We start from the raw sequence: 12,583 nt of genomic DNA, 5'->3' as shown, positions 1-12,583 counted from the left end.
TCTTTATGCAGAACACTGATTACCTAGTCCTGAAGCAACTTCTTGACCCTCTTCTCCATAAGCTGCTCAAACGCATCCACGCCATGCTCCAGCGTGCTCATCTTACCCCCCTTTAATCTATACACGACTCGCCTTCTCACACTCTCCTCATCGTCATCTTCATCTGTTTCCTCATCCTCCTCCATCGCACCCTCGATCACGCCCCGCATAAACCATCGATCGTGACTCACCAGAATCACAGCACCCTCCCAATCTCTTAACACTTCCCGAAGTGCCGTGACAGTTTCGTAGTCAAGATGAGTAGTGACTTCATCGAGGACGAGACAGTGAGGTCGTCGCCAGAATAGACGAGCTAGTTCGCATCGTACAACTTGTCCTCCTGAGAGTTTGCAAAGGGGCACGTCTGACGCGATTCGGCCTGGAAGACCGAGCTGGCCCAGAAGACCGCGAATATCTCCTTCTGTGAGTTCACCTTCGACTTCCCGAGTGAGGAGAGCGAGGGCTGTAAGCGTAGGCTCTGAACGGCCAAGACTTTGCAGGGCTTCAACAGCGTGCTGAGAGTAGTACCCCAGTTTCAGTCGGGGATGTGTCGTCAGAGTTCCTGCTGTCGGCCTAGTCTCTTCCACTAGAAGTTTTATAAGCGTTGACTTGCCAGCGCCATTGAGACCGAGGATACCGATACGATCCCCCATACCGACAGATAGGGTGATATCTTGCACAACAAGAGGGGTTTTGGATGAGTATCGGAAGGCGACCTTTTCCAGGGATATCAGAGCGCCAGGGAAGCGCAGATCAGGTGGTTCGGGGAGATTCACCACGACTGGACGATCCTCTGGTGGAATGTCGATGTCCTCGCGGGCTGTCAAGTGGTGGCCCACAAGGTCTCTGTTGAGCTTGAAGCGACCTCCCTTGGCACTGACTTGCAAACCCCAGCGATTATCAAGTTTCTTCTGACGAGACTTGGCCTGTCGCAGTTTATTAGTGTCATCGTTTGCTTTGCCGGCTTTCATATTGGCTGCAATGGATTTTTCGATATGCGCCTTCTGCTTATCCTGGGCTTCCTTCATCGTAGTGAGCCATTGTTTACGCTCGCTCTGCGACTCCTCATACGTGGGTAAATCGCCGTGGAAGTAGGTGAGTTGCTTGTCCTTGAGGATAAGAAGATCGGTGCAGAGGGAAGTAAAATCGCGATCATGCGACACGAGGATAAGAGTAGGCGGATTATCAGCATCCTGTAGACTTTGGAGATAGCGCTGGAGCCATATAATTCCCAACAGGTCGAGGAAGTTGGTGGGTTCGTCAAGGATCAGGATGTCTGTTTCTTGGACGAGAGCCGTGGCGAGAGAAGCGCGCATGTGCCAGCCGCCGGATAAGCTCGAGATGGGTTTTTGAATGAGGGTTTCGGAGAATCCGAGACCTGTGAGGATCTTTTTTGCCTTGGATTCAATTTCCGATACCCGGGTTGGGTCCATTTGAAGTTGGAGATCTGCAAGCATATCGACTGCTTCTTGGGTCTCGGCTTGTAGCGTTTCAGGAGATATATCTGCGTTTGACTGCTGAAGCCTGGACTGAGTTAGAGAGATAGCAATGAAAGGAAAAGAAATTTCATACAGCTCATTCGACTCTGCCACAACTTTCTCATATGCTGTGAGGGCTTTCCGGGCTTGCATGCCACGGGCGCCGCTACGCAGTCGAGCATCTTTATCCAGACGAAAAAGACGCTCCTGATGTTTTTGGTGTTTGAGCTGTCTTAAAGCTTTCACTGGGGCAGATGGGTCAGGGGCGTTTATACCCTCTGTGAGGCCTGGATACGAGTGTTAGAAACCTGTCTGTCAAAGCGAATACGTTAATAAAGTACCTTTGATGTCTTGCTCAATGGCATGTTTAGCGGTCGCTTTTTCGATGACTTGTTCTAGTACAGATGACTGGCTGCTTTCGGTTGGGTCTGAATCATGCTCGTCTTTTTCATCAGTGAGTTTAGTCTGCTGTAGAATAGCAATTCTGGTCTCCTCTGGGATGCCAGGTATGAGCTTTTCGGCGATTGCTTTGAGAAGTGCTATTGAGTGTAGTCAGCATCTTGGGTATTAACTGTAGCACACAGACATCAACCTACTGGACTTTCCTGTCCCATTACGTCCCACCAAAGCATATCGTTGTCCCTCTTTCAGTCGAAGCTTGGCGGCAGAAAGGATTTCGACGCCATCGCTTTTCCCCTTTCCCTTTCCCTTGGCGGTTGATTTGTCGCCTGAAGTTACAGTGATGTTTACACCGTCAATGTCGAGCTGTATATTGCTTAGAATGGGAGTTGCCATGCATGGATTGATGTGCTCACTTCGCGATGGTTGGTGATTTGGAAACGCGTTTGCTTGGAGTTGCAGAGAATGGTGGCTACATGTTCTGATGCTGCTGAAGTCATTGTCGGAAGAGAGATTGGGAGTCGTTCAATGTGAGTTTAACAATGAGAGCAGATGTTGATGAAAGAGGGATGATGGATTGAGTGATTGCTATGGCCTGAGGTTGTCCTAGTTAGAAGACGAGGCGTGATGTTATATACTAAGGTAGTAGTAGGCCGTTGAATTTAACGTCAATTAATATTTTCCAAGTGGCGATCTACACTTGCACAGTAGGTATATAATTTGCAGATTGCTTTGCTTGGCAATTAATTCTTAGCATTTGACTCTACTTTCGTACTCCATCAGTCCATGTCACTGGCTCTTGATTGTTGGTCTTTTTGTTAGTGCCTTTAGTTGTGACACAGGTTAATTGAGTGACTCACGCCGAATGACTTATTCGGTAGGTATCACTTGCACCTTTTCTATGGGGTAAAATAAATCATTGATTAAAACTTTTTGGAAATTAAATAATGATATTATTACATCTAGATTCATACATATATTGCTAATTATTAACTTGTATTAATTCTTTGGCACCTACCGACCTAAGTTAGTAGTCTAAGAAGTAGGTAAGTATCTATCTATTATGGTCTTATCCTTCCTTCTTTCCTCTTTTCGGCTGAAATAACCACCTTCCTATTTTATCCCTGTTGTTGATGACTGCCTGCTAACAATAATAAACAAATAAATAGTTCCCCTCCTTTTCTCTTGACTTCTCCCTCTTTCAACCTTTCCTCTTCAACTTTTGCTCCTATCAACATGAACTCTACAAACTGTGCTGCGTCTGTTGACGCCTCCTTTGGTCCATTTGTTCCCCCTGAATGCCGCCACGGCTTCGACTTCACCCTCGTCTTTGAACAGTCCATTCTTGTGCTTTTACCTGCCTCTCTTCTCCTCGTTATTGCCCCTTTTCGTATCTTCCGCCTCCGAAATGCCCCAGTCAAAGTCACTGGTTATCGTCTTCGCTCTGTCAAGTTGGTGCTTATTGCCCTCTTGGCTGTGCTTCATCTCGTGCTCGTCGTGCTCTGGGCGACTCTAGCTCGTCCTTCCAACACGCGCCTAGACCGCGTCTCCATTGCTGCTGCATGTGTATCCTTTGCCTCTAGCTTGATGTCATGTGTCCTCTCCCGTGCCGAACATGCCAAATCTCCTCGTCCATCTTCGCTCCTGAGTGTTTTCTTTGCCGTGTCTTCGCTTCTGGATGCTGCGCTCCTTCGCACCCTCTGGCTTGCCCCCATCAATGTAGCCATTCCGGCTGTGTTCACGGCGGCTTTTGTCCTCAAGGTGATGCTCGTCGTCGTCGAAGGGTGGAGCAAAGCCCAGTACCTTGTCTCCGGCTCCGGGGTTCACTCTCCCGAAGTCACGGCCGGACTTTATGCCCGGGCCGTTTTCGCGTGGGTGGTGCCGTTGCTGCTGACAGGGTTCCGGAAGCTACTACGGCCGATGGATTTGTTGGAGTTGGATGAGGATATGGGTTCGGCACGGTTGATCAGCAGGTTTTGGAGACACTGGAATAGGCACAACCAAAAAGGTTTGTCTACATTTCCCTTTACCCCTTCCCTTATCAGATAGCTCAAGTAGTATTATATTAAAAACAATCTTTGTGATGTCCATGTACTAAATGCTGGCTTAGTCCCGGCCCGCAAGCATCGTCTCATCGTTTGCTGCATCACCACTTTGCAATGGCCTATTATTGCTGTCATTGTTCCTCGACTGGCGCTTCTTGCATTCACTATATGCCAACCACTGATTCTCAACCGGCTCCTTATATTTCTTGGTGATACATCCCAGCCAATCAACATCGGTTATGGTCTCATTGCAGCATACGGTCTGGTTTACACAGGCATTGCCCTTTCTCAAGCTCTTTACTGGCATCGCAATGCGTGGTCTGTCACCTTGTTGCGAGGCGTGCTCGTCTCTGCGGTATTCTCCAAAGCGACGGAGCTGAGCACCACGGCTACAGACGATTCTGCAGCTGTGACACTCATGTCTTCTGATGTAAGATCTACACCAGTGCCTAGAAGACGAGCTGACAAGTTTATAGGTCGATGTTATTGTGAGAGCCGTCAGAGAGATCCACGAGTTCTGGGCAAATATTATCCAACTTGCCATTGCTACTTGGCTTCTGAGCACTCACATAGGATACGCAGCGTCTGGCCCCATTATCATCTCCCTTATAGCTCTGATCGCCACCGTCCTCGTATCGCCAATGGCACGCAAGTATCAAATCGACTGGCTCGAAAAGACACAAAAACGAGTTGGTAAGTATTTCTTTCCAAATGCGTACTTGAAACATGGCTAAAGGCATCAGGCATCACCTCAGCCATGATCGGGCACATCAAGAGCATCAAATGTTCCGGTCTAACTCAAAATCTGTCCGATACCATCCTCAGTTTACGAGCTGATGAGATCAGGGCTTCAAGACCTTTCAGAATCGTCAGCAGTGTTACGTCGGCCATTGCCCAAGTGCCTTTAATGATGTCCCCTGTCGCTGCCTTTGCCCTATTCCAGGGAGTTGCCTCGAGCTCTTCTGAGACTCTGGATGCTACTAGACTTTTTTCTGCGCTGTCGCTCATTGTACTTCTTGCACAGCCGCTCTTCTTCATGTTTGAGGTCATACTCGATATGAGTGCTGCTTTAGGGTCTTTTGAGCGGATTCAGAAATTCTTAGTGCAGGAATCTCGTTCTGACCTTCGCAAGATTCACTCTTCATCAGACGTGAGAGTTTCTCGGCAAGGAGAGACATCCTCGATCGAGTTACAAATGTTAAGAAATCCTACTGTTCCGTCTATCAGAGAGTCTGACACTGGTGGCTTCGCCATCGAAGTCTCCAATGCCGACATCTCTTGGTCAGAAGAACGCTCACTGCTCCATGACTTGACATTCACCGTCGGCCATGACCAGCTTGTCCTCCTCCTCGGCCCAGTAGCAGTGGGCAAAAGCACACTGTTGAAAGCAATTCTCGGCGAAGTTCCATTGACAGCTGGAACAGTCAGACTTCAAAGCGATAGTCGCAGTGGCAGCGTTACCTGGTGCGAACAGAGCCCTTGGCTTCTGGTATGTTTACTCAACGCTAAACTTATTGAGTATTTACTAACCGACCAGAACCAAACCGTCCGCGAGAACATTGTTGGATATGCTCATTTCGATGCTTTCCTTTATCAAAAGGTCATCAAGGCTTGCGATCTCGAGAAAGATTTGGGTCAACTTCCACGAGGTGATGGCACTGTCATTGGCAGTAAAGGTCTGGCCCTGAGCGGAGGCCAGAAACAACGAGTTGTAAGCCGTTAATTACACACATATCACTTTCGATACTGACTGAAACCTCAAGGCTTTGGCTAGAGCTGTTTACTCACAGCCAAGAGTCGCTCTTCTTGACGATGTCTTCAGCGGCTTGGACCATCAGACTGCTCAAACAGTGTTCGAGAATCTCGTTGGCAAGAATGGTTTGTTCAGGCAATGGAAGACAACCGTGGTTCTTGCTACTCAGTCAGGTGAGTTGTTTTATAACACTGATAGCTTATGTCTAACTGTAAAATAGCCGACTTTCTCACTTCTGCTGATCACATTATTTGTCTAAGCAAAGAAGGTGAAATCTCTGAACAAGGCTCATTCCAGACTCTCAAGAAAGCCAACGGATATATTCAGTCTTTGCTGGACGACAAGGAAAGACACTCTAACCCTGAAGCTTCAGGGAAGGTAATTAAAGAGGACGCTGTCAAACAAACTGAGAAGCCCAAGCATGAGACCCCAAAGCAGCAGGAAGAGTCAACCGATTCACGCCGACAACGCGGTGACTCAACTGTCTATAGATACTACTTTAGCAGTACTGGCGGTCTATTCATGGTTACTCTCTTAGGACTCGAGATCATCTGGGCTTTTCTCGGGAGCTTTCCAAGTATGCCGCACCCATTATTCAAAATCATTCTATGGCAAGACTAACTCGTATCTAGCGATTTGGCTCAAGTTTTGGACCGATGATAATGAGAAAGGAAACGACAGAGCCGGTTACTACCTTGGAGTCTACGCCGTACTGCAGATCATTGGTGTCATCTGGTTTGCTATTCTGATTTGGTAGCTATCTATAATACTCCTATTTGAGGGCACCTAATATTAACGACGGAGTAGGTTCGTCATTGTCTTGGTAGCGGCCAAGTCGGGCATCACTCTTCACAAGAGACTATTGTCGACTGTCATCAGGTGAGTCCATAATTTACCAAGGGTTTCGAAGATGAATTAGTTGACATTTCAGGGCACCGTTATCGCTCTTTACCACGACAGATCTTGGTTCCATCACAACGAGGTAATTCTGAACCTCTACATGATGTTTTGGATGGAGGCTGACACTTGTATAGATTCTCGCAGGACATAGGAATGATCGATAACCATCTTCCCCTTGGACTTGTTGTAACTCTCGCCAGTAAGTAGACACCCAGCGGCTCGTCCTACCAGGAACCTTACTAAGAAGCCAGGCTTCTTCGGTGCTATCGCCAAGGCAGGCCTCCTTACCGCCTCAACTCCTTACATAGCAGCAACATTTCCCCTCTTGGGAGCCGTTTACTTCTATCTTCAGCGTGCTTACCTTCGGACCTCTCGTCAACTCCGTCTCTTGGATCTCGAAGAGAAAGCTCCTCTATACACACAATTCCTGGAGACCCTCTCAGGTCTAGCAACCATACGGGCCTTTGGGTGGGGGTCCGCTGTTATCGAGGCAAACCACGCTCTCGTAGACCGCTCGCAGAGACCATTCTATCTTCTCATGATTGTACAGCGTTGGCTAGTTCTGGTTCTCGATCTGACAACAGCGGCTCTAGCTCTTCTCCTTGTTGGACTCGCTGTTCGTCTCCGCGGCGAAGTAGATGTTGGTTTGACCGGCGTGTCGCTCGTACAGCTAATTTCGTTGAGCGAGACTGTCAACTTGTTAATCCAGTTTTGGACATCGATCGAGACATCTATCGGCGCTGTCGCTCGTATCAAGCAGTTTGCGGAGGATACTGGAGAAGAGAACTTGCTCGGCGAAACACAAGAGCCTCCTTCACAGTGGCCGGACAAGGGTGCTATCCAAATTAGCGACTTGACGGCGTCGTATGGAAATGGGCAGGAAGATGCCCATCAGGCTCTTGATGCTGTGTCTTTTGAGATCAAGCCTGGAGAGAAAGTTGCCATTTGTGGTCGCACAGGAAGGTCGGTAGGTCAAACCCCCATTTCTGCATCAAACTGACTGTAACTAGCGGCAAATCCTCTGTGTTCCTTGCTCTTCTGCGACTCCTTGACTCTTCATCTGGTAGCATTACCATAGACGGCATATCTCTATCTTCTCTACCACGAGACACTGCCCGTAGTCGTCTTATCACTCTTACGCAAGACCAATTCGTTCTACCCGGCACCATTCGACACAACGCGGACCCGCGGGGTGTCTTCTCTGACATGGACATCAACGCAGCTCTTCGCCTTGTTGGTTTATCTGATGCTATAGAGCAACACGGTGGGCTGGATGCCCCCTTTGACGAGGAAGCGTTGAGCCATGGCCAGAAGCAGCTCTTCTTTCTAGCGCGAGCAGTCTTGAGAAAGCGTGATGGAAAGGTTGCTCTCCTTGACGAAGTAACAAGCAGGTAAGTAGACGACCAAGTCACAACTTTGAGATCCAAAGACAGCTGACAGAACGACAGCGTGGACCCCAAGACCGAAGAATCCATCAAATCCATCGTCGAACACGAGTTCAAGGAGCATACAGTCGTCTCTATCACCCACCGTCTGAGCACAATTGTCGATTTCGACCGTGTTATTGTAATGGAGAAAGGCTGTGTCGTCGAGGTTGGTGAACCAAAGAATCTTCTTGCTTCCGACAGCAAGTTCAAAGCTCTTTGGGCAACCAGACCTGACTCAGAGGCCTGATTGACCTGGAAAACACTTTTTGGCTGTATACATTGAGATGCTGTTATGCACAAGCTCGCTTTCTATATATTGTCTAAACTATCACGCTCTACAACAATAAACCTTCCTTTGCCTGCTCTCATAGTTCGAATGTGCTTCTCAACATTCCTCGCTGTTTGAACAGCCTCGGTGAATTTCTCTTTCTCGGACGGCAGCGCGTTAGGCCCAGGCGTCCACCCCGTGTAGAGACGAAGCTCGGTGATCTTGCCCCAGTGGTCGGCCCAGTTGACAAAGTCATGGCCGGTTTCAGCCATTAGTGCATGAAACCAAGAACAGCAGCCAGTAAGGTCAAGAAACTCTAGCGCATACAGGTTCTTACTGAGTGTGCGCAAAACGAGCAATGCCTCACTCCAATCGTGGTCAATCGCATGCGAATACAAGTTCGTCCCGCCATAAGGAATACGACGTCCCTGTGGGGAAGAGACCGTAGCCATTCGAGACCGTGGTGTTAGGCATGGATCGGGCCAGAATGCCAAACTCAAGTGTGTGAGTGTCGTAAGTCTTGAAGTCAACGCAAGTAGATGCTTCCATGATGCGGATGAATCGTTCTGGGGGTGCAAGGCCAGCGAGAGGTGGGTGAGGTTGGGCAGCAAAGAACGAGGAGGGCTTGGAATAGCCTCGGAAACGTCCCAGGATTCTTGCAGTTCTGTTGCAGGCTCTTGGTCTCTGACAGGGAACAGCAAGTCATTGACATCCTTTAGTCTTATTGACCGGCATGCAGAGCCCGAAAGGTCGAGGTAGTTGACCTCAAGGTTCGAAGCCGTTAGACTATCCAACTCATCCCTGTCAGACGTGTCTGGTGGTGGCAGCAGAATGATCTTCAGATCACTCAAGGAAAGCCCATCTTGGCTGGTTATTCCAACATAGCGGATCAAGGCAGCCTTCAGATGGTTGGGTACAAAGTACAGATGGTACTGATTGTACACGCGGTGGATAGCCCACTCGCGTGCAAGCTTCTGCAGCACGATGTCTATCAAACTTCCGCGGGAAGGCAAATAAGTGCCTGGTAAACAAGTGTCTTCCAGTCCTCTTGAACTCAAGCGCGACTGGCTCGAGGAGGCCTCACGAGCGGCATCCGCAGATTGACGGGAGACCCAGCTTCTCGGTGGAGGAGGACCAGCAGGGAGTCTCCTGCCATTGCCATCGAACCTTTGACGGACTTGACGACGAGGAGCGGGGGCCGGTGTGTCTGGGATCTGGAGGATCTCTCTGATGGCCGGGGGTACGCTTGGAGCAGTCGCAGGCAGGGCTGACTGGGAGGCGGCGGAGGGGTTGATCGAGGTACGACGTAGGTTTGCTAGCAGGTCATTGACGGTTCGGGAGGGCTTTTCTGTTGCGCACCACTTGTGAGACTTTGGCTACCACGCGGTCTGGAGAGGTGAGGGGGGAGGTGAGGGGGTCCAAAAGGAAGCGAACCGAGAGGTGGTCGGAGGCCGAAGGGTTAGAGGAGGGGCGTGGGGATGCGGTTGCAACTGTGACTACGACTGCGACTGCGATTGCGGTTGCGGTTGTGATGGATCAGGATTGTGTCGGACCAAATGCACTTACCAGAGGTATCAGTCGATCTTGACGAAGACGGCGAGGCCGTTGAGATTGGCTTGAAGGACTTTATGTGGTTCCTTTTCTTCGGCATGCCCGGGGACAAGCTGCGTGCAGTTTGCGACGAGGTGAGGAGGAGAGAAGGGAAGAAATGTGCGACGCTGAGACGAACAAGGTATCTGTTTATTTGTCCAGGATCGTGTGTCAGTCTCGATGAGTCAAGCCGATGACTGATTAACCCGGCACTTCTGTTTACTTAGTAGGTATTTGTTGAAAGGCAGTGGAGGATCGATAGAGTCGACTCATCAATACTAGATGGATTGATCCCTCATGAGTCCTTCTCAGCTCAGGTAACCATCATTTTTTGGTGGATGACGATAGCTTTCAGTGGAGCCCCAGGCTGAGGTGGGCTTAGTTCATGGCTAACGTTGGCGGTATAGGTTCCCACTAATGACCCAAGCAGGCGCCAAGCCACTACCGATGGAGCCTACAAGACCTCTGAAGGTGGATGACTTCTAGGCAGCTCTCTATAACTAGGTACCTACCTAGGTATCTAACCCAGGAAACAATTGATGACATGGAATGAATACTTCGATTTCTAGTGCATAATCCAGTCTTTTTCTCATGGAAATAATCATACATGAATGTCTGTAACATGGGCATGCATCGCCGTATAGGACAATGCTGGAGGTAAAACACTACCGGGGTTAGATTCCAACCTCGAATGTAAGCCAACAAACTTCAAGACAACAACGAACGGTTCTTAAACCTGTTTGCCTAATTTTACCCAAAACCATGGCCAAGACTCTTTCAAGGATCACTTAGGATCAATGCAGTGCTCGTGCGTCTACATACTTGCGGTGGCTTCTGCCTCTGTCTCTGCCCCATGATCAAACCCCGGCGATGATGTGCATAACGCAATGGATGTCATGCTTGCCTTGACTGACTTACACCAAGTCTGTTGGTCCAGTCCAGGTACGGAACTTTATTACTATTCACCAATCGCAATCATGACTTATGCTCACCCCTTGATGCTGGTTATTCTTATCTCGTTGTCGGAATGTCTGATATCCTGTCTGGTCAAATATTGGTGCTCGGTTTCTGCAAGAGACTAGGTCATGGAGTGCCAGGCAATGCATCCTTCGTAAAGAGAGTTTGATACGATGGTCGTAAAAAAACCTGGCTGCGTACAAGACGCATCAGGGATCTTAGATAGACTGTCCGGAAACCTGCATGCTACCAAGTTAAAGCATTGTGGTGAGAAATGCACGACCACATCATCCTGCAATCTTTTCTTGGAAACCTAATCATAGAAGCACTTCTTATCGCCAATCAGTTCCCCTCAATGTGTTTGTTTCCTCTGCAGGATAACGTACCCAACATTATCCATTGATATCAGAGTCCTTTACTGCGACGTTCCATCAGTGAAAGGGTCTAGTTCACTGAAATGACCAAGATGAGTGGCTCATATTCCTGCTGCCTTTGAGATCGTTCGTCAGCAAGGTGCCGTGAAATATGGATAGCTGCGCACCCAGTTTCATCATGGAAGCTGGGGGGGTAACACAGCTAGCTTCTTTCCCGTCGCTCAGAGCGGATAACCTCTAGAACTGGGTTATGATTGCCATGCCTCACATGATACCGTCATGGAGATTTGAAGAGGATAAAAGACTACTCTGCTGTTCGCTGATGGGTGACGGCAGATCTTTGTCCGCACTGGTCCGCCATTGATGAACGGAGGCATGTTTTTCGCTGGCAAAAGTCGGTGGAGCATGACAGGAGGGCGTATCGATCAAAATATACTTTCGAACTACCCTCAAGCCTATCGTGATGATATTTTCATTGAGGGAAACGTATCGTGGTATCGTCAGAAGCGCAGTGTTTAGGCCCCGTTTGCCAACCCGAACTATGGCAGACCCCCTGATTCGTGATCTATTGGTTACCAAGTGAGCTTTGATTTGTGCTTCCAACTCTCTCGTGTCTCACAACAACAAAGGCCTTTTGAAATGGGCCTGGGCTTTTGGGCAGTGCTCAAAGTGTAGGAGACTTCCCCATCGCGGACCAAAGTAAGCGTCCGCGGGAGGAGCACTGCAGAAGGTCCAGTATTTGGCCAAGGCCTTCTTTCTGCAGCATATGCCTACTTTCAAGCTAGCTTTGGTGGCTTGGTTTGACAAGACGCTTGATTCGGAAAACAGAAGCGAACAGATTTGGCCAATTCGTCACATTGAACCCCAATTCGAAGTAGCCACGCCGACAGAACACCCATGAAGGAATCTAAAAGTGGTTGAATATTGTTCCATCACATAATGAATCCTAGTACGGTAGACGAATTGGCGATCGTTGGCAAATGCTGGCATGGTGTGTCTTTGCAGCATTGATCCAAACGAGTCCGCCAAACCATACAGGGTTGCGATAAACGCCCCTAGTTTGTCTATGAACAGATCAGATAGATGCATCTTGAGCCGGATCTGGATTCGACTTGGCTTGGCAGAGGTACTCGCATTACAAAACCTAGGCAGCTCTTGTATATGAATCATGCATACTGAATTGTCGAAGAAAGCTCTTTGAAATCGTTTTCAGAGAAGAAATAGCAACAAGGAGTTGGTAGCTCATGCTCTCCACATCCATCCTATGTAGATCCAGCTACCAGCGACCCCTTTGACTGTTTTGTATCATACTTACCCATTTAGATCAAGACTGGCAGGAGGTGTAGGGTGATC

General features: G+C 48.8%; 3 protein-coding genes across 3 annotated transcripts; 1 reads left to right on the top strand and 2 right to left on the bottom strand.

Moving 5' to 3' along the window:
- Positions 1–23: 23 nt before the first annotated feature.
- FPSE_04311 (uncharacterized protein) lies at positions 24–2,416 on the bottom strand (the record flags this gene model as incomplete). Its single annotated transcript, XM_009257429.1, has 5 exons — positions 24–1,563; positions 1,612–1,804; positions 1,859–2,056; positions 2,114–2,282; positions 2,333–2,416. The coding sequence occupies 5 exons, from the start codon at positions 2,414–2,416 to the stop codon at positions 24–26; spliced, it is 2,184 nt and encodes a 727-aa protein (XP_009255704.1).
- A 736-nt stretch (positions 2,417–3,152) lies between these two features.
- FPSE_04312 (uncharacterized protein) lies at positions 3,153–8,288 on the top strand (the record flags this gene model as incomplete). Its single annotated transcript, XM_009257430.1, has 14 exons — positions 3,153–3,924; positions 4,027–4,391; positions 4,438–4,654; positions 4,705–5,450; positions 5,499–5,672; positions 5,725–5,887; positions 5,935–6,291; positions 6,347–6,467; positions 6,522–6,593; positions 6,646–6,696; positions 6,749–6,813; positions 6,866–7,577; positions 7,625–8,005; positions 8,063–8,288. The coding sequence occupies 14 exons, from the start codon at positions 3,153–3,155 to the stop codon at positions 8,286–8,288; spliced, it is 4,422 nt and encodes a 1,473-aa protein (XP_009255705.1).
- A 62-nt stretch (positions 8,289–8,350) lies between these two features.
- FPSE_04313 (uncharacterized protein) lies at positions 8,351–9,960 on the bottom strand (the record flags this gene model as incomplete). The annotated part of the gene is made up of 2 exons (XM_009257431.1): positions 8,351–9,657; positions 9,876–9,960. The coding sequence occupies 2 exons, from the start codon at positions 9,958–9,960 to the stop codon at positions 8,351–8,353; spliced, it is 1,392 nt and encodes a 463-aa protein (XP_009255706.1).
- Positions 9,961–12,583: the final 2,623 nt, after the last annotated feature.

This window comes from Fusarium pseudograminearum, chromosome 4 (genome assembly GCF_000303195.2).
Source record: "Fusarium pseudograminearum CS3096 chromosome 4, whole genome shotgun sequence".
Taxonomy (NCBI): domain Eukaryota; kingdom Fungi; phylum Ascomycota; class Sordariomycetes; order Hypocreales; family Nectriaceae; genus Fusarium; species Fusarium pseudograminearum.
Note: the sequence above shows the minus strand (reverse complement) of the source record. Positions and strands in the feature narration are given on the sequence as shown.